The sequence below is a fragment of the Phyllobates terribilis genome, unplaced genomic scaffold (genome assembly GCF_046119375.1).
Source record: "Phyllobates terribilis strain yellow unplaced genomic scaffold, ASM4611937v1 Scaffold_11__3_contigs__length_659146591, whole genome shotgun sequence".
Lineage (NCBI taxonomy): Eukaryota > Metazoa > Chordata > Amphibia > Anura > Dendrobatidae > Phyllobates > Phyllobates terribilis.
This window is the reverse complement of record NW_027362771.1, coordinates 254,932,563-254,955,298: the sequence shown is the minus strand read 5'-3', so window position 1 is coordinate 254,955,298 and position 22,736 is coordinate 254,932,563. Positions and strand designations below refer to the sequence as shown.

At 43.9% G+C, this 22,736-nt stretch overlaps 1 protein-coding gene across 1 annotated transcript in view; it reads right to left on the bottom strand.

The window, feature by feature from the left end:
• LOC141167251 (laminin subunit beta-4-like) overlaps nucleotides 1-22,736 on the bottom strand; it is a 409,239-nt gene that overhangs the window by 87,976 nt on the left and 298,527 nt on the right. Inside the window, exons 42-43 of the mRNA XM_073654690.1 lie at nucleotides 14,243-14,299; nucleotides 10,736-10,934 (exon numbers count right to left, since the gene is read on the bottom strand). Coding sequence (XP_073510791.1) covers nucleotides 10,736-10,934; nucleotides 14,243-14,299 — 256 coding nt within the window. The remainder of the gene's footprint in view (nucleotides 1-10,735; nucleotides 10,935-14,242; nucleotides 14,300-22,736) is intronic.

The following is a 22,736-nucleotide window of genomic DNA, read 5'->3' as shown; positions in this document are numbered from 1 at the left end:
ATTCTTGCTCTGACCCGGCTAGGTCCCCTCTCTCCTGCATCTTCCCTCCTATGCTGCCCTGAGGCCCTGCTCCACTTCTGGGGAGCGATATCATCTAAGCTGCCACAACACTGGCCTCAGCGGACTGCCGCAGCGCTGGTGACCCTCACCAGACACCACAGGTGGCGTCACAAACTTTGACATTTAATTTCCCCTTTTTTAAGAGAGACCCCAGGGTACGGGCCTGGGAGCCGACCACTGCGACATCCCCCAAGACCAGGCATCAAGGCCCGGGCGCCGAGTAGTCCCCATTCCCTGGGCGCCACATATGAAGCACTCGTGTTAAATACAAAAGAGCAAATGATAAACAATCATTTAAAACAAAAAACAATGGGAGGAAAAATAGAAAAGCCTAAAGCTTGCAGTGACACTGTTATTGGCACCCTTAACATTAATTTAGTATGGAAACACATTTTGACTCGGCTGTGGTAAATCACAAAAGAGATTCGCCTGTGATTAATTGTCGGTGCCCATGTAACATGAATTAGCCAATGAATGATGACTTCGGTATTTTAAAAAGCCACATGGTAGGCCCTGTTACTTTGTCACAATGGTGAAGACAAAGGAGCTGTCTGAGGACATCAGTACTGCTATTATTAGCAAACATAAGACTTCCAAAGGGTATAAGGCCATCTCCAAAGACCTTGGTATCCTAGTTTCAGCAGTGTGCAATGTTATTAAGAAGTTTGCCAAGCATGGAACCATCAAGAACCTCCCTGGATGTGGGGGAAAGAGGAAAATTGACAAGAGATGTCTTCAAAGGTTGGTGCGAATGATAGAAAAAATACCACATCAAACATCCAAAGAGCTGAAGGAACAGTCTGGGATCATGGTTTCAACAAGCACCATATGCTGCATACTAAACCAAGCAGAGCTTTATGGGCGAAGGCCAAGTAAGAAACCGTTGCTGAAGTAAAGACATAAAAAGGAATGACTGATCTTTGCCAAAGAGTACCTTGACAAACCACAATCCTTCTGGGGAAATGTTCTGTGGACAGATCACACATAAATAGAGCTTTTTGGCTATGCAAAGTAACAGTTTGTTTACAGACGGTGCAATTAAGCCTATAAGGAAAAGAACACCGTAAGAAAAGTTAAGCATGGTGAAGGATCCATAAAGCTGTGGGGTTGCTGTGCTGTGTCTTGTACTGTAGGCCGTGACAGTATCACAGGAATCATGAAATCAGAGAATTATAAAAAGATTTTAGAGCGAAATGTCCTACCCAGTGTAAGAAAATTTGGTTTGAGTCGAAGATCATGTGTCCTTCAGCAAGACAATGACCAAAAGCACACATCCAAAAGTACACAGGAATGGTTAAAAAAGAAAAAATTGACTTTTTTAAATTGGCAAGCAATGAGTTCTGACCTCAATCCCATTGAAAATCTTTGGGGTGAGCTGAAATTTGCCATTGGTGAAAAGAACCCTGCAAACATTCAAGAGCTTGAACAATCTGCAAAGGAAGAGAGGGAGAAAATTCCAGCTGAGAAGTGCAAGAAGCTTATAGATGACTACAAGAAACGTTTGGAGACTGTCATCAATTCCAAATGGTGTGCAACCAAGTACTAATAAGGGGTGCCTTTATTGCGGCACATGCTGTTTATTCTGTTTCTTCTTTGAAATTGCAACATGGAAGTAGAAAAATAATGTTTTATTGTTGTATTACTTTGGACCACTAATTAAAAAATCCAGAGGATATAACTTTGGTACATTTCCTTTTATTTCTGAAGATATTGTACAGTTTACGAAAAAAATGAAGTGGTGTCAATAATGGTGAGCAGCACTGTATGGTGGATATGCACTGCTCAAAAAACAAAGGGAACACTTTAACAACACAATGTAACTCCAAGTCAATAACACTTCTGTGAAATCTACCTGTCCAGTTATGAAGCAACACTGATTGTGAATCAATTTCTCCTGCTGTTGTGCAAATGGAACAGACAACTGGTAAAAATGATAGGCAATTAGCAAGATATCCCATATAAAGGAGTGGTTCTGCAGGTGGTGACCACAGACCATTTCTCTGTTGTCATGCTTTTAGGCTGTTGTTTTAGTCACTTTTTCATTTTGCCATTGATCTCACCCCTAGAGGTACAGTAGCATGAGGCAGTGTCTACAGTACAACCCACAGAAGTTGCTCAGGTAGTGCAGTTCATCCAGGATGGCACATCAGTGTAAGCTGTGGCAAGAAGGGTAGCTGTGTCTGTCAGCACAGTGTCCAGAGCATGGAGCAGATACCAGGAGATGTGGAGGTAGCCTTAGGAGGGCAACAACCCAGCAGCAGGACCGCTACCTTCGCCTTTGTACAAGGAGGAACAGGAGGAGCACTGCCAGAGCCCTGCAAAATGACCTCCAGCAAGCCACAAATGTGCATGTGTCTGCACAAAAAGTTAGAAACCGACTCCATGAGTGTGGTATGAGGGCCCGACGTCCACAGATGGGGGTTGTGCTCACAGCCCAACACCGTGTAGGACGCTTGGCATTTGCCACAGAACACCAGGATTGGCAAAGTCGTCACTGGCGCCCTGTGCTCTTCACAGATGAAAGCAGGTTCACACTAAGCCCATGTGACAGACTTGACAGAGTCTGGAGAGCGATCTGCTGCCTGCAACATCCTTCAGCATTACCGGTTTGGCAGTGGGTCAGTAATGGTGTGGGGTGGCATTTCTTTGTAGGGCCGCACAGCCCTCCATGTGCTTGCCAGAGGTAGCCTGACTGCCATTAGGTACCGAGATGAGATCCTCAGACCCCTTGTGAGACCATATGCTGGTGCGATTTGCCCCGGGTTCCTCCTAATGCAGGACAATGCCAGACCTCATGTGGCTGGAGTGTGTCAGCAGTTACTGCAAGATGAAGGCATTGAAGCTATGGACTGGCCTGCCTGTTCCCCAGACCTGAATCCGATTGAGCACATCTGGGACATCATGTCTCGCTCCACCACCAACGTTACGTTGCACCACAGACTGTCCAGGAGTTGGCGGATGCTTTAGTCCAGGTCTGGGAGGAGATCCCACAGGATAACATCCGCAACCTTATCAGGAGCATGCCCAGGCGTTGTAGGGAGATCATACAGGCACGCGGAGGCCACACACAATACTGAGCCTCATTTTGACTTGTTTTAAGGACATTACATCAAAGTTGGATCAGCCTGTAGTGTGTTTTTCCACTTCAATTTTGGGGGTGACTCCAAATCCAGGCCTCCATTGGTTAATAAATTTGATTTCCATTGATGATTTTTGTGTGATTTTGTTGTCAGCACATTCAACTTTGTACAGAACAAAGTATTCAATGAGAATATTGCATTCATTCAGATCTAGGATGTGTTATTTGAGTGTTCCCTTTATTTTTTTGAGCAGTGTATATTTTACATACACTTTTGTTTGAGGCAAAATTTGAGTCCCACAACACTGACTTTTCAAACTGTTTATTCAGTCCAGCAGGGTGTGTGGACTTTATGGCATTTGAAGTGACTTTGAGGGCCCTGTGTGGTAGAAAATACCCCAAAGTGACACCATTTTAAAAACTACACCCCTCAAGGTGCTCAAAACCACATTTAAAAAGTTTATTAACCCTTTAGCAGCTTCACCAGAATTAAAGCAATATAGAAAGAAAAAATGAAAATTTTACTTTTTCACACTAAAATATTGATTTAGCCCCAAATTTTTAATTTTCACACACTAAAAAATGCTTTTTATTGCATCACCATATTTTGAGACATGTAAAAACTTGTTTTTTGCAGGACAAGTTGACTTTTTATTGGTACTATTTTTGGGCACATGAATTTTTTTATCGCTTTCTATTCCCATTTTTGGGAGGGAGAATGAGCAAAATCCAGCAATTCAGGAATTGTTTTTTTTATGCCATTCACCGTGTGGTAAAAGTGATAAGGCAGCTTTATTCTTTGGGTCAGTACGATTACAGCGGTACCACATTTATCTAATTTTTTTATGTTTTGCCACTTTTACACAATAAAAACTATTTTATAGATATAAGAATTGTTTTTGCATAGCTATATTCTGAGAGCTATAACTTTTTTTTCTCTCCGCTTAATACTATAGTACTGTAATATATAGCAAAAGAGACCGAATGATCACAGTTTCCTATGGGGACTAAAAAATATACAGTACAGACCAAAAGTTTGGACACACCTTCTCATTTAAAGATTTTTCTGTATTTTCATGACTATAAAAATTGTACATTCATACTGAAGGCATCAAAACTATGAATTAACACATGTGGAATTATATACTTAACAAAAAAGTGTGAAACAACTGAAAATATGTCTTATATTCTAGGTTCTTCAAAGTAGCCACCTTTCGCTTTGATGACTGCTTTGCACACTCTTGGCATTCTCTTGATGAGCTTCAAGAGGCAGTCACCGGAAATGGTCTTCCAACAATCTTCAAGGAGTTCCCAGAGATGCTTAGCACTTGTTGGCCCTTTTGCCTTCACGCTGCGGTCCAGCTCACCCCAAACCATCTCGATTGGGTTCAGGTCTGGTGACTGTGGAGGCCAGGTCATCTGGCGTAGCACCCCATCACTCTCCTTCTTGGTCAAATAGCCCTTACACAGCCTGGAGGTGTGTTTGGGGTTATTGTCCTGTTGAAAAATAAATGATGGTCCAACAAAACGCAAACCGGATGGAATAGCATGCTGCTGCAAGATGCTGTGGTAGCCATGCTGGTTCAGTATGCCTTCAATTTTGAATAAATCCCCAACAGTGTCACCAGCAAACCACCCCCACACCATCACACCTCCTCCTCCATGCTTCTCGGTGGGAACCAGGCATGTAGAGTCCATCCGTTCACCTTTTCTGCGTTGCACAAAGACACGGTGGTTGGAACCAAAGCTCTCAAATTTGGACTCATCAGACCAAAGCACAGATTTCCACTGGTCTAATGTCCATTCCTTGTGTTCTTTAGCCCAGACAAGTCTCTTCTGCTTGTTGCCTGTCCTTAGCAGTGGTTTCCTAGCAGCTATTTTACCATGAAAGCCTGTTGCACAAAGTCTCCTCTTAACAGTTGTTGAAGAGATGTGTCTGCTGCTAGAACTCTGTGTGGCATTGACCTGGTCTCTAATCTGAGCTGCTGTCAACCTGCGATTTCTGAGGCTGGTGACTCGGATAAACTTATCCTCAGAAGCAGAGGTGACTCTTGGTCTTCCTTTCCTGGGGCGGTCCTCATGTGAGCCAGTTTCTTTGTAGCGCTTGATGGTTTTTGCAACTGCACTTGGGGACACTTTCAAAGTTTTCCCAATTTTTCAGACTGACTGACCTTCATTTCTTAAAGTAATGATGGCCACTTGTTTTTCTTTACTTAGTTGCTTTTTTCTTTCCATAATACAAATTCTAGCAGTCTATTCAGTAGGACTATCAGCTGTGTATCCACCAGACTTCTGCACAACACAACTGATGGTCCTAACCCCATTTATAAGGCAAGAAATCCCACTTATTAAACCTGACAGGGCACAACTGTGAAGTGAAAACTATTTCCGGTGACTACCTCTTGAAGCTCATCAAGAGAATGCCAAGAGTGTGCAAAGCAGTCATCAAAGCAAAAGGTGGCTACTTTGAAGAACCTAGAATATAAGACATATTTTCAGTTGTTTCACACTTTTTTGTTAAGTATTTAATTCCAAATGTGGTAATTCATAGTTTTGATGCATTCAGTGTGAATGTACAATTTTCATAGTCATGAAAATACAGAAAAATCTTTAAATGAGATGGTGTGTCCAAACTTTGGTCAGTACTGTATATATTAAAAAAAAGAATAAAAAAATTAATTGCTTAAAGACAGTTTAACCATACTAGTGCTGTCATGATTATGGTAAACCGATGGGTTATTATGGTAGCCAAGGGAATGCAGACGACTCTCACAAGTTCAGTCACAGACTGGGCTGCAAAGGATCAACACAATTTTGCTATACACTACAATACTGTGGTATTGCAATATACTGTATGAACAATAAAATGATTGCAGGTTCATGTTCCCCCCTAAAACAAACAAAAAAAAATCACCACCTTTCACCTCTTTCAAAAAATAAAGACATTGAAAAATTTAAAAAAAAATACAATTTTTGATATAGTTGTGTGGCTAAAAAAGTCTGAGCTATCAAAATCTAAAATTATTTAAACCATACAAGAGACGCCGAAAAGATAAAAAAAATTGAAAAGTCAGAATTGCCATTAATTTAGTCGCTGCATTTCCCAAAAACATCGTATGTACCCATAGTGGTATCAATAAAATTGTCAGCTCACAGTACAAAAAAAACAGCCCTCACACAGCTCCATCGAAGGGAAAATAAGAAAGTTGCAGTTCTCAGAAATGTTAACACAAATTACACTTTTTTACATTTCAGATTTTTTTTTTACCACTAAAATAATAAAAAACTGGAAAATTTAATATCGCAGTAAGTATACTGACCTGGAGAATCATATTGCCAGTTAATTTTTACCACATAATGAATGTCATAAAAAAAAAAAAAAAACAATGGCAAAATTGCGCTGTTTTTTTTTAGCAATTTCATCACATTTTTTTTACATTTTCAATACATTGTGTGGTAAAATTAATGAAGTCATTCAGAACTACAACTCCTCCTGCACAGAAAACCCTCACAAGTCTATGTTGACAGAAAGATAAAAAAGTTATAGCTCTTGGAACAGCGTTAGTAAAAAAACAAATACGTAAAATTCACTGGTCATTAAAAGGTTAATATAAATAAATACTAAAAATAATTGTTGCTTCAATTAAAGCATTGGATTTAGTCTAAAATGGCACCAATAAAAACTACAGCCACCATGCAAAAAATGCTGCAAAAACGCATATAATCTACCCATGACTTTGTTTATAAAGTTTTATAAAAGCAAAGTACCAGGAAGTTTCCAAAACAAAGCAGTTTTAATAAAACATGAAATATTACTAATATTAAAAAGAGATGAAAACTGCATCTGAAAAAAAGCAATAACATGTTAAAAACACACTAAAAAGGCACCAAAAAAGACCCACCAGCTAACTGGTGCAAAAATGCTACTGTCACGCAAGTTGTAGGAAAGACTAAGTGCAACACAAAGGGAAGGCGGAAAAGGGGGTCAAGACTCTAGGGAAAGGCGGTAGTGGAGACCTTCTAGGCTGACCTATATCACCTTGTCTCCCCTAACGTCCCTATATTGGTTCCGCACAAATCGCCGCACAGGAACCTCGCCCTGTCTTTCCCTGGCATTTGGCCCTGGCTAGGGAAGGGATGGGATGAGCCCTAGTCAATCCCCACTGACAACTAAAGACAACAAGGGGGAACAAACAAGGGAAGATAACTTAGCTTTAGTCAACTTCAGAAAGATGAACACACGTCCTCTTAGCACCAGAGAGGAAGAAGAAATGCACTAGCTCCCAGCCTTCACAAGGGGTCCTGTGAGTATCGCCGGCATCTCCCTCTAGCAAACAGCAGGTATTTATACACCCAGGCCAGGGTGTTAATTAGCAAGAGGAAGGTAGCTGCTGTGTCCTAGAGAGACAATTTCTAAGAAGGTGTCTGTAATGCCAAACAAATTGATCTCCTGCAACCAACTGCAGGGCGACCCGTGACAGCTACAGCATTAAAACTGCATTCAATACTCATCGTGCCTAAAGGTATCTATTTTTATTTTTTTTCCTTTTTTTTTTCTTTCAATCTTCTAGGAATCTAATCAGGGGCGTACATAGAAGTCATGGGGCCCCAAAGACCAAGTTCACAAGTTGTAATTGCCCCCCCTCAAAAAAAAAATCAATACTTGATGGGGTCACAGAAAAACATATCTCACAACTTTCCAGACTTTACATAGTAATTTTCCTCCTGCTGAAGTCCTAGATTCCTCTTTCATTGCCCCCATGACGTATGATGCCAACAATGTGCCCCCCAAACACAGTATGATACCCCCATGGTAAATTCCTCTAAATTACCACATTAGCCTACCTTGCACAGTATAATTACCCTACTGTACCCCACCTCAACTCCCAAGGCAAAGTATGGAGACCCCCAACACAGTATGATCCCCCAACTATGACCCCCACACAGCCTTTTATACAGTATAATGGGCTTACATACAGTATAATGGCCCCACACCTTTCCACACTGTATAATGGCCCCTACTGGCCCTCCAAACAGTATAATGGCCCCCACACAGCCCTCCACACAGTATGAGGGACCCCACACAAACCTTCACACGGTATAATTGCTTGCATACAGTGTAATGGCCCCCACATAGTCCTCCAAATATTATAATGGCCCCACTTAGCCTTCCATATAGTATAATGTGCTCCAAATAGTCCTCCATATAGTATAATGCAACCCCCCATAATCCTCTATATAGTATAATGTGCCCCTTTGTAATCCTCCATATAGTATAACGCACTCCCCATGATCCTCCATAGAATATAATGCACTCCCCATAGTCCTCCATACAATATAATGCACTCCCCATGGTCCTCCATAGAATACAATGTACTTCCCATGGTCCTCCATACAATATAATGCACTCCCCATGGCCCTCCATACAATATCATGCACTCCCAATGGTCCTCCATACAATATAATGCTCTCCCCATGGTCCTCCATGTAATATATTGCATTCCCCATGGTCCTCCATACATTATAATGCACTCCCCCTGGTCCTCCATACAATATAATGCACTCTCCATGGTCCTCCATACAATATAATGCACTCCCTATGATCCTCCATACAATATAATACACTCCCCATAGTCCTCCATACAATATAATGCACTCCCCATGGTCCTCCATAGAATATAATGCACTCCCCATGGTCCTCCATAGAATATAATGCACTCCCCATGGTCCTCTATAGAATATATTGCACTCCCCATGGTCCTCCATAGAATATAATGCACTCCCCATGGTCCTCCATACAGTATAATGCACTCCTGCACTCCCCATGGTCTTCCATACAATATAATGTGCTCCCCATGGTCCTCCATACCATATAATGCACTCCCCATGGTCCTCCATACAATACAATACTCTCTTCATGGTCCACCATAGAAAATAATGCACTCCCCATGGTCCTCCATAGAATATAATGCAATCCCCATGGACCTCCATAGAATATAATGCACCCCCCATGGTCCACCATAGAATATAATGCACCCCTCATGGTCCACCATAGAATATAATGCACCCCTCATTGTCCTCCATACTCTATTATGGCCACCAGTCACTGATTAAAAAAAAATACAATAATCTCCTTTCCTTATTGCACTCCTGAGCGGATGGTGTGAAGTGGTACGAATCTAATATTAGGCTTGGAGGACAGTGTGAAAATTGAAAGATTTCTGATTTTTTTTATATACATAGTGATATGAGAAAGTAAAAAAAAAACCATAATAAAAAAGAATAAAAACTAGATACAATAGAAAAATCTAATGTAAACATTAAATTATTTTCTAATTACACATTCCTTTTAACAGAATAATTTAAAAATAATTATCTTATCTAAAATCTAATGATGGTGTCACAATCTACGCACCACAGATGACCAGTGAGCTACAGAAAAATGGAAGCATCATCGTATGGTGTCTGCTTTAGTGATCCATGTGAAATCTGTGTTATTTTACTGTTTAAATTACATGCAAATGGTAGATGCAGAAGAGAATCTGTCCAAGTTTCATCTGACAAAACATTGGATCACACTTGAACTAATGTTATTCTATGGGGCCGTGAATAGGTCCAATTTTCTCCTCCAGCGGAGTTTGTCTGAGGAAAAAATCGTTTCATGCCCAAGTTTGATCCGATATATCGCATCACACTGGGCCGTACAAGTCTATGAGTCTGTGGAAAACATCGAACTGCACTCGGATAACATCTGAGTGCAGTCTAATTTCCATGCACTGACAGAATGGAGAAGATGGAGACATTTTTTTCTCCATCTTCTCCTCATCCAAGAGAATCGGAGCACACTATGATCAGACTCTGATCAGAGTTTGATCGGAGTGTCATTTGCATAATTGGCCCCGATTCTCTCCAATGAGAATCTACTGCCATCTTACCCTGCTAAAAGGGTTGAAAATGAAACCAAAGCTCAGGTAATATGCACCATTTTCACATACTTAATGTGATTATTATTTGAACTGATGGATAAGCTTTAGAGGGAACATGTCATATCTAGAAATGCGATTTACCTATAGATATAGGGTAAATTTGTAAGTAAATAGAGCTTAAATTACGTGCAGCCCCCTTTTTGAAGAAGCAGTTCTAGGGAGAAATAGAACTTATATCTTCCCTGCAGCCGCTTGCTTCCAGTCATTGGGACAGTGCAGGGAGCAATTATAGTAATTTTTCACTATATAGTGAGTGTTCTATAATTACTCTCTTGTACTTTGATTGACAGTCGGCTTGGCGCAAACACACTGAGGAGCAGGCTGTCAATCAAAATGCCAGTGAGTGAATACAGCATGCTTACTGTAGAGTGAGTGATGACTGTGATCACTCCCTGCACTGCCCCTTTGTCTAGTAGCGAACGGCTACAGGGTGGATATAAGTTAATTTTCTCCCTGTAGCCACTGCTCCAATAAGGCGTCCTAACTGCAGATTAACCCTATATCAACAGGTTAATAGGAAGGAATAGTTAATAGGAAGTGACAAGTTCCCTTTAATAACCTTTTCCACCCAACTGAATCATAACCATAACTTTGACAAGCAAAATCTTACTTAGCATCTTTTGCTCTCTGGGTGAGTTTTTTCACTTCTTCTAGTTGTTTCTGCAAGTTTATTTTGTTTTTCTTGTAATCATCACAATACTTTTTAATTTTGTTTAACATGTTAATTAAATCATAAGGAGCAGCTGGAAGCTTAATAGCAAGAATTGCATTGGCAATGTTCTCTATTTCTTCTGCGCTTACAGTACCATCTGAAAAGAGAATAACATCAGGTCAGTAGATTATAGAATTTTCTCATTTTCTTCCCATGTTCTTTCTGCTTTATCAAACTATTCACCAAACAGGCTTTTTCAACAAGAATGTACTAAATCATTGTATAAGTCATTATCAATAAGTGTTTTTTGATATTTACATTCCTTGTTCATATGCTTTTTATTATTTAATTTTTAAGCAGACATTTTCTTTTTGTCCATAAAGGTTTCTATGGGATTAGTGATGTGAGGCCACTTCCTCCAGAGTCACTACTTTATTACACCTTTCTCCATGTTCAGAAGTCGTTAGAAAATATTGCAAACTTTTGGGTGAATAATAATATTACAGTTTGCTACCTGTGAGCCAGATATTACTTTGCATACGACCAAAACCAGCAATGAGAAAAAAAAAATAATAATAATAATGGAAAAAAATGCCACCTCTTTTTGAGTCACTCACTACTGGTTTTGGCTTAGGCTAGCGTCACACCACCATATTTCAGCTTATTAAAGAGTATCAGGTTGATTATGCAAATTACACTCTGATCAGAGTGTGAGCACAGTATGATCCGATTCTATCCAATGAGGAGAAGATGGAGAAAAAAATGTCTCCATCTTCTCTATTGTGTCAGTCCGTGGAAATCGGACTGCACTCAGATGGTAACCGAGTGCAGTTTAATGATTTCCATGCACTCACTGACGAGACAGAGAGATTATTTTTCAAGCTCAAAAGTCTGTGTCCCCATTGTTTTCAACGGGGTTCTGGTTCAAGTGCAGTTTTGGTATGCGAACCAAGCTTCGGAATAAAGTTCGGATTGGGTAGCAGAACTCTAACTTCAACGGGTCTGCTCATCCCTAGTAAAATGATGAAAAAGCTTGATGGCAACTGATGCATTTTTGCATCAGTTTTACTATCAGTTCTGATCTACTGAAATACATCAGGCTAAAATAAACTGAGCCTGATTCAACGTATATACATGTGAGGATGTGCTTATGCAGAGGATGTGCTTAATATTGGATCATTGTTCAATTCACTTGAGTATAATCAATCAGTTGCACTACAAAAAGTCTCTGATTATTCTGATTTTAATTAATGAAGTTACATGAATATGTACACAGAGTAACCATCCTACTACTGTGAAATAAATCAATTTTACTAGCTTTTCATGCCCTTCTATGGGAGCAATGGTGAAGGACTCTGATAATTTATCTAGTTTAAATTCTTTGTCTAACAATTATGGAATATATAATGTTAGTTTTTGCATTTTAGTGTTAACAATAACTGCTAATGAATGCAAAAGTGGCATTGAGGTAGGAGAATTGCACACTGCACCTGCTTTTTTGACTATTGACTTCTTAAAAACCATCTAATATACTAATTGTAAAAATTAAAATGTGAAATGAATGCAGATCTCACGCCAGATTTCACAATGCAAACCCTCATACAATATTAAATACATTTTGCAGACCTGATGAGGCTGGTGGCATAGGGGCACACATAATGCTTACATGTCTGAGTTACTAAAAGAGCCATACTACATGAGCAATAGTAGAAGAGAATACCTCACCAACATGCATCTAAAATTGTAGGTTCAATATGGCCCATAGCAGACTTTGTAATTCAGCAGCGAGCATGAGGCCTTAACATAAAACTGCTATGAAGAATAGTAATACTATAGGATTATCTAAGCCAGGGGTCCTCAAACTACGGCCCGCGGGCCACATGCGGCCCGCGGAGGACTTTTATCCGGCCCGCCGGGTTGTGGGCAGAGGGGAGCGGTGTCAGCGCCCGCCCTTCCCCCCGCTTTCTCAGAGCCCCGGCAGCCCGATACTTACCTCTCCCCGTGCCTCTGCAGATCCGCTGTCTTCCTGGTCTGCGCTCCCTGAGACGTCTCAGGTCAGAGGGTGCAGTGACGTCTTTCCACCGCGCCCTCCCGAGTGCCGTCACAGGCAGCACAGAGTGGGACAACGCCAGAGACGCTGGAGTCCAGACCAGAGTAGAGTATTGGATTTTTTTTTTTTTTTTAATGTGTGGAGGCATGGGACATAATATTAGGGGTGACATCCTGCATGTGGCATTATATGGGGGGGTGACATCCTGAATGGGGCATTATAAAGACAGGGGAGTGATATCTTGCACAGGGCATTATATGGTGGGAGAAAGGGAAATCCTGCATGGGGCATTATATGGTGGGAGAAAGGGAAATCCTGCATGGGGCATTATATGGTGGGAGAAAGGGAAATCCTGCATGGGTCATAATAAGGGGGGAACAGCCTGCATAGGGCATTATAAGGGGGAAACAGCCTGCCTATTGAGGACCTATGCTGCCTATTGGGGACATTTACCTGCCTATTGGGGATATTTACCTGCCTATTGGGGACCTATGCTGCCTATTTGGGACATTTACCTGCCTATTTGGGACATTTACCTGCCTATTGGGAACATTTACCTGCCTATTGGGGACATTTACTTGCCTATTAGGAACCTATGCTGCCTATTGGGGACATTTACCTGCCTATTGGGGACCTATGCTGCCTATTGGGGACATTTACCTGCCTATTGGGGACATTTACCTGCCTATTGGGGACCTATGCTGCCTATTGGGGACATTTACCTGCCTATTGGGGACCTATGCTGCCTATTGGGTACATTTACCTGCCTATTGGGGACCTATGCTGCCTATTGGGTACATTTACCTGCCTATTGGGGACATTTACCTGCCTATTTGGAATATTTACCTGCCTATTGAGGACCTATGCTGCCTATTGGGGACATTTACCTGCCTATTGGGGACCTATGCTGCCTATTGGGGACATTTACCTGCCTATTGGGGACATTTACCTGCCTATTGGGGTCCTATGCTGCCTATTGGGTACATTTACCTGCCTATTGGGGACCTATGCTGCCTATTGGGGACCTATGCTGCCTATTGGGGACATTTACCTGCCTATTGGGGATATTTACCTGCCTATTGAGGACCTATGCTGCCTATTGGGGACATTTACCTGCCTATTGAGGACCTATGCTGCCTATTGGGTACAGTTACCTACCTATTGAAATACCGGTTGATTTAACTTTACTTGTTCTTCATTTTAAATATTGTATTTGTTCCTGTATTGTTTTTTTTACTACAAAATAAGATATGTGCAGTGTGCATAGTAATTTGTTCATAGTTTTTTTAAAAAACTATATTCTGGCCCTCCAATGGTCTGAGGGACCGTGAACTGGCCCCCTGTTTAAAAAGTTTGAGGACCCCTGATCTAAGCAATTAACAACTAAGCAAGTGTTTGTATTAGATAATTCTTACCAACTTCCTTTGGCGTCTTGGCTCCACTCTTTCGGCATTGGTGGACAGGTACACTGTCTATAAATAAATGACCATTGAAACAGCAATTAAATGCATATTTACTAATCTATATATATAATCGTCTTATCCTGTCTGTCTGTCTGTCTGTCTGTCCAGGAAATCCCGCGTCGCTCATTGGTCCGGCAGCGGCCAATCAGCGCCGCGGGATTTCTGAAAAAAGATGGCGGCCATTAGCGGCTCATCTGCGGGACGGAGCTGAGCGGCGATGCAGCCGGGAGATGAGCGCCGCGAGGCGCTCATCTCCCGGCCGGCAACAACAGAAGGAACCCAACCGCCGGACCTATCGGCGGGACGGAGATGCAGCCGGGAGATGAGCAGCACGAGGCGCTCATCTCCCGGCCGATATCAGCGGAAGGACCGCCGGCGCCGCTGACCTCCATGCGGAAGGGAGGACCGCTGTGCTGATTGGTCGCCGACGCTGCCCGCGACCAATCTCGGATTTGGGCGCCACATTTAAATATTGGCCGCGACCAATCAGCACAGCGGTGTTTAAATGTGGAGCCAAGATCGGTGGTTGGTCGCGGCCAATATTTAAATTTGGCGCCCAAATCGGTGATTGGTCACGGACGCTGCCCGCGACCAATCAGCACATTAGTGTTTAACTTTGGCCGCAGGATCAGTGATTGGTCGCGGGCCAAGTCCGCGACCAATCAACGATTTGTGCGGCACATTTAAATAGCGGCCGCGACCAATTGGACCCGCAGCGCCGCTCCTCGGTCCTCCCTTCACACCCTAGCCGCTGATGTCCCCACAGTATCTACATGGTGTTACAAAGGTCCGGACATTTGTGTTAAAAAACGCTGATTGGTCGCTGGCACTGCCCGCGACCAATCACCGATTTCGGCACCAAATTTAAATATCGGCCGCGACCAATCACCGATCTTGGCTCCACATTTAAACACCGCTGTACTGATTGGTCGCGGACGCTATTTAAATGTGCTGCCCAAATCGGTGATTGGTCGCGCACAGCGTCGGCGACCAATCAGCACAGCGGTGTTTAACTTTAGCGCCAAGATCACTGATTGTTCGCGTGCGGAGAGCGCGACCAATCAGCGAATCGTATTGGTGGGGAGCGGAATCGTATTAGTGAGGACCGGGGAGCGCCGCTGCCTGTGCGGATACTTCCACTCCGAGAAGCCGGGACATGAGTGACTGCTCGCAGCAGAAGTATCCCGACCCGCAGCGCCGCTCCCCGGTCCTCCCTTCACACCCTAGCCGCTGATGTCCCCACAGTATCCGCGTGGTGTTACAAAGATCCGAACATTTGTGTTAAAAATCGCTGATTGGTCACTGGCGCTTCCCACGACCAATCACCGATTTGGGCACCAAATTCAAATATCGGCCGCGACCAATCAGCACAGCGGTGTTTAAATGTGGAGCCAAGATCGGTGATTGGTCGCGGCCGATATTTAAATTTGGCGCCCAAATTGGTGATTGGTCGCGGGCAGCGCCAGCGACCAATCAGCGATTTTTAACACAAATGTCTGGACCTTTGTAACACCATGCAGATACTGTGGGGACATCAGCGGCTAGGGTGTGAAGGGAGGACCGGGGAGCGGCGCTGCGGGTCGGGATACTTCTGCTGCGAGCAGTCGCTCATCTCCCGGCTTCTCGGAGTGGAAGTATCCGCACAGGCAGCGGCGCTCCCCGGTCCTCACTAATACGATTCCGCTCCCCGCTCCTCACCAATACCATTCGCTGAAGATTGGTCGCGCTCTCCGCACGCGACCAATCAGTGATCTTGGCGCTAAAGTTAAACACCGCTCTGCTGATTGGTCACGGCCGCTGCCCGCCACCAATCACCGATTTGGGCGCCACATTTAAATAGCGGCCGCGTCCAATCAGCGAGCTTAGCGCCAAATTTAAACAACGCTCTGCTCATTGGTCGCGGACGCCAGACGCGTCCAATCAGCGAGATTGGCGCCAAATTTAAACAACGCTCTGCTGATTGATCGCGGTCGCTGGCCGAGATCAATCAGCAGTATTGGCGCCAAATTTAAACCTCACTCTGCTAATTGCGCCCGGTCGGCCGCATACCTATTCTAGAATACCCGATGCATTAGAATCGGGCCACCATCTAGTGACATTATAAAAGCATAATTTGCTTTAAAAATGTTGCATGATCTCCCCTTCTAATTTCCTCTTCTAATATGACAAGTTATCTGCATAGCTGGCTCAGTATTCTTGTATTCATCAGGAATATGCCTTGATCGTTTGTTTTACTGGTTACAAAGATTTTTTTTATAATATCATTTGGCAATAACATCAACCCCTTCTTGACCTCCTCTGCACATGTGTGGCGGATCTCAGGGTGAACCTTATGGAGCTCCTGAGCACTTATCATATATGGTTGGTGCCAGCACCTGACTTTAACAGCAGCTGTCAAAGAACATAATTTAAAGATTGACACAGTTCCAACCTAAAAATGCATTCACTCTCATCAAGGAAAGATAATATTGTCATATTGTGCCAGAAAAGGACAATTTCTTTCTGTGCTTTGCCCTCTCACGATCAGCATTATTATGTCTGCTGCACCAATAAAGGCACCTATACACATTAGATTAAGATTGGCCAAGACAGCTGATTTTGGTAGTAGCAGCCAACCATATGATTTATATGGTGCCTCTGGAATCTCATAGCTGAGAGCTGTTGGATAACTTTGGTTCTCAGTTTGAATGAATGACATCACTTTTCCTTCCATTTCTATCCTATTATTTTTCAGCATTTTTGCTGTTTCTTATTGATGTTTATAGTTAACAGGTAAAAAAAAGAAGTAAGTATAGTCTGACCAGCACTTCACTTTAAAACAGCTATTTTTTTTGTACACAGTTGTATATTGTTGTTGGCCATTTCATACTAACACTGATCAGTAAGTGCTTCAATCAGTCTTAGGACGAAAGCGCTCACTGGCCCGTGTTTCTTTTTTCCCACATAGCGTGCCCCTTTTCCGATCGCTGCACCAAGTGCCATGGTCCCAAAAAAATGAAATGTAAGTAGAGAGAGAGAGAGACAGGGCCATTTGTGTTACAGGAAGAGAGAGAGGTGGCACTTTCCTTAAATTAAAACAACTTTGCACAAGTATTTAACCATATTAGCAGAGTGCTTGCCAATTATGTACATACAGTTATATGAAAAAGTTTGGGCACCCCTATTAATCTTAAGTAGTGTTGAGCCACCCCCGTAGTGTTCGAGTTCGGTTCGGTTCGTCGAACACCCGTGTGTTCGCCGAACTGTTCGTCGAACTGTTCGTCGAACACCTTCGAACACCGTTATAACCAATGGCAGGCAAACAAAAACACATAGAAACACATAGAAAACACCTTCAAAGGTGTCCAAAAGCTGACAAACTGCTCAGAAGACACAACTAACACATGGAAAAGTGACAAGTACATATAGTCATGCGAAAAGAAAAGAGGTGGAGGAGTAAAAGGAGGGGGAGACACAGATATAGGCATGTCATGCCCTTCTAAAATCCAAAAAGTGAGAAGCCGACACGTTCAGTACGCTCCTGCCCGTGCCACCTCCGTGTCGCCGGGTTTGTGCCAGAGCCGCGGTGAACCCTGACGGCCAGCCCCCCTCTCCCAATACTGGTGCCTGTCCGCTGGTGGGTCGAGCGAGCCCCCCTGTGGTGGAGGCAGCTCTAAGCTTTTTAATTTAAATTGTCTCTCTAATTTGAATGAATACACTTTAAATCCATTTACAAGGATCTATTGGAGGGCAAGTCTCATGCCAGCAGCCGCGTAATTCGAGCTCCAGTAGCGTCCACTAAAGCTACTGCAGTTAAAAAGCTTTTATAAGGATCGAGCTCGACTGTCCACCGCAAGGCATCCTACTGCCAGTCCCAGCCCCTATGCCTTGGGGTGCCTCCTGATGCTCTTCACTGAGTATCCCGTGGTCCCGAAGCATTTCCTTTGAAAAAATTAAGTGTCCAAACTACAGGTGGTGTAGCTTGTTTAACAGCCGGGATAATCCGCTGACTAGCAGACACTGCTACTAGGCACAAAGTATTTCCTGGGCTAGATGCAGTTAAAAATTTGTAATTAGATACTCTCGTTGGATGCTGAGAAAGCATTCCATAGAGTCTCCTGGCACGCCATATATGATTCTCTTAAAAAGCTTGGGGTAGGGGTCTAGGGGACCCTTTTATAGCCAAAATCACGGCCCTGTATCACAATACGTCACCTAGGCTGAAGATAAATGGAACTGTAGCACCCTGAGGGCTCGGTTGCTATAGAGGTATTGCACCTCACCCAGAGGTGTGATATCTCACTCTCAGGTAAGGATGGAGTGTGGATCAGGACCCGACACCTGCATGCATTACACCACATTGCCGTGGGGCAGGGCGACCAATATGCCTCTGAGATGGGCACGAGAGTCCCTGTCCCTGGCTGGAGTGGGGGGAGGGAACACTGAGGAAGGGGAACCCTGTAGTGCAGGAGCAGGGAGGAAGCAGTTCCTGGGTGCATTGAGAAGGGAGTATAAAAGGTGGGCACCATCTTAGTTCAGTGCAGAGAAGTCTGAGCAGAAGTGGCAGGGAGCAGGGGCTCTGCATGAGCTCTGCTCCGGAGGCGGGCCTAGTAACAGAGGCCCAGGCCTGGAAGAGGGAGAAGGAAGGAAGAGGATCGGAGAAGGCTCCAGGAACGAGGAATGAAGGGATCCCAGGGGTGCGGACGGGCGAGTCGCCACCGCACGCCCGAATCCACCTGCGTGGAGGGGTCAGGCCAAAGGGGGAGACCGGTCCCCGAAACTAGTGCAGGCAGGAAACGACCCTCAGCTAGAAACCGGAGGCTGTGACATTTTATGTGGCGCAGCCCCTCGCTACACCCGCTAGGAAGGCACCACATAGGGTCAGGGAAACTGGCGCCAAGTTTACCAAGAGGAGGCCCGAGGCAGCCGGACAGAAGGGTTGGTAAGAAAGGCCAGACAAAGGACACACAAAGGGGGTCCTGTGAAGTGCTCCAAAGTTATCTGGGAGTTGTCTGAGCCCCTCACCTGGTGAGCACAGTACGACGTGGGCAGCCGTTACCTGCAGACGTGGTCTGGATAATAAGAACTGTGAGTAAAGGCCCTGGACTGCATCACTGACTCCGTGTCGTTACTGCTGCTGCCCTGCACCATCACCCCCATCCTCCGCATACACTGCCCTGAGGCTATACTCCTCCCATGGGGAGTTATGCTACGCTCTGCTGCACCCACAACACCAGCCTCAGCGGTCTGCCCTGCAGCGGCGGTTCACTCTGACCGCAATCCACGGGTGGCGTAGTCGGACATTTAAACATCAAAACCACATAAATAGTTCCGCCACTGGTTTGACCACCCTGAGCCACGGAACCGGGTCGCCGCCACGAAGACTACAACCACCAGCATCCACCAAAAAGGGTCCGGCTCCGGGTGTCCCAAGGCCCAGGGGCTGCATCAGAACATTTTCATCACCTTTCACAATCACCAATGGGACAAGGCAGGGATGTCCTCTGTCCCCTCTATTATACATCCTAGTGACGGAGCACCTGCTCTCATCAATTCGCCATAACCCCAATATTAGGTGGATTGAGGTGGGAGGCACCGAGTACAAGTGCTCTCTATTTGCTGATGATGTCCTAGTATATATCACTCAATCACATATATCCATCCATGCTGTTATGGCTGAAATAGATCACTTTGTTACATGGTCAAATTTTAAAATCAATGCAGCGAAGTCTGAGGCCCTCGATGTCTCCCTCCCCAAATCCATATAGGATTCCATCCAGTCCAACTTTCCCTTTGCCTGGCCCTCACAGGGTATCAAATACTTAGGAATTCCTATTCATAGAGACCTCTCCCATCTATGTTATCTTAATTTTGGGCCCTTTATTGAACAACTCCATACAGACCACGGTTGGCAAGTTAGAACTGTAAGATTCACTACGTGAACCACTGGTGTTTTGTGGAAAAGCACATGTACACTGTGTTCCAAATTATTATGCAAAAAGTGTTTAGGAGTGATAAGGAAAGAATTTGTTTGTTTGTCAGTTAAACTCATTGATGGTGATGTGTGTCAGGGCTCTTTATATCACTGTAAGCAATTGCAGACACCTGTGCTAATTAGTTTGGCAGGTGTGTCCAATGAAAGGCAAGACTACTTAAGAAGGCTGTCTCACATTATTAAGAAGCCTACATTTTCTGCCAAAATGGGAAAGAAAAAGGATGTGTCGGCTGCTGAGAAGCAACAAATTGTGGAGTGTTTAGGTCAAGGCATGACTACAATCAACATTGTGCGATGATCAGGATGAAGTGTCTCGGCAATCAAGAAGTATGTAGCTGATTCACAGTACACACGTGTGCGTGCTGATAAGGGCAAATTGAGGACTCTTTCCTACAGGCAATTACGTCAGGTTAAAAGAGCAGCGGCAAAAAAGGCTTGTCATTGCAGCAGACAAGTTTTTGAAGCTGCTGGTGCCTCCAACGTCCCCCGAACAACAAGATGCAGGGTCCTTCAGAGGTTTGCAGCTGTGCATACGCCATCCTGTCGACCTCCTCTATCCACTTCACACAAGCAGAAACGGCTCCAGTGGGCCAAACATTACATGAAGACTGATTTCAAAACTGTTTTGTTCACGGATGAGTGCCGTGCAGCGCTCGATGGTCCAGATGGATGGAGTGGAGGATGGCTGGTTGATGGACACCCCACGCAAACACGGCTACAGCGCCAACAAGGAGGAGGTGGAGTAATGTTTTGGGCTGGAATCATGGGGAGAGAGATTGTCGGCCCCTTTAGGATCCCTGAAGGCGCTAAAGATGAACTCCATAATGTATGTGGATTTTCTCAAACAGCACTTCCTGCCATGGTTCAAGAAGAAGAACCGTGTATTTCACAGCAAGATCATTTTTTTGCATGATAATGCACCATCTCATGCTGCACATAAAACATTTGCATCTCTGGCTGATATGGGCATAAAAGGGGACAAACTTATGGTGTGACCCCCATGCTCTCCTGACCTCTACCCCATTCAGAACCTCTGGAGCATCATCAAAAGGAGTGTCTATGATGGAGGGAGGCAGTTCACATCTAAGCAACAGCTCTGGGAGGGTATTCTGTCCTCATGCAAAACAATTGAAGCAGAAACCATCCAAAACCTGACAAATTCAATGGACGAGAGAGTTCAGAAGCTCCTTTCGAACAAGGGGTCCTATGTGAAAATGTAACATCACCTAGAATAAAGTTTTGAGTTGAAAACTGTTTGATTTCAGTTTCTAATAACCTGCTAATGCTTATAATTTCAAAAATGACCATTTTTTTGGTCTTTATTAAAATGAAAAGGTTGATCGAAAAGTTTGGGGGATCTAAGAGTGTGGCAACCCAGTAGTCATGATTACATCGAATTCTGACAATATGAGGGTCATGTTGCAGGTAGTGCAGCAAGAAGGCACTTATGTGTCTTGCGCATCTCGGAGCCCCAAAATTATTTTCCGGGCTAGATGCAGCTAAAAATTATTATTAATTTTAAATCTGGTGGAGCTTAGTATAGATGGCCTAATAGGATCAGTGCTGCACACTGCTACAAAGCCCAAATTATTTTCCAGTCAAGATACAGATAAACATGATTAGTAATTTTAAATCTGGTGGAGCTTATTATAGATGGCCTAATAGAATCAGTGCTGCACACTGCTACAAAGCCCAAATTATTTTCCAGCCAAGATACAGATAAACATGATTAGTAATTTGAAAGCTTAAAACGGTTGGTAGGGTGATTTTAACCAATCATCAAGCTTTTACTCTCCCCAGGATGACACAGGGGTAGAAAAGTCGTTTCGGATCCATGATTTGTTCATCTTTATGAACGTGAGTCTGTCTACATTATCAGTGGAGAGCCGCGTGCGCTTATCTGTCAGCACACCACCAGCAGCGCTGAACACACGTTCAGACAGAACGCTGGCTGCGGGGCATGACAAGATCTCCAAGGCGTAAGTGGCTAGCTCCGGCCATTTATCCAGATTGGAAGCCCAAAAAGAGCAAGGGTCCAGTGACACAGTCATGGCTTCAATGTTTACTTGGACATACTCCTGTACCATCGTCTCTAGGCGTTGACTATGAGTCAGACTTCTTGTCTCCTGTGGCCTTGCAAAGGATGGGCTAAAAAAGTGGTGAAATGATTCCGCAAAATTGATGTTACCAGCAGATACTGTGGTTCTGTTACGGTTTGAGTGCTGAACACTTGACGGTCCCACGGTTGGCAAGTTGGAACTGTGAGATTCACTACGTGCACCACTGGTGTTTTGTGGAAAAGCACATGTAAAATTCTGCAACAGTCTCTGCTGATACTCCTGCATGCGTGCATCCCTTTCTATGGCAGGAATAATTTCTGCAAATTTACTTTTGTACCGAGGATCTAACAGTGTGGCATCCCAGTAGTCAGGATTATTTCTAATTCTCACAATTCGAGGGTCATGTTGCAGG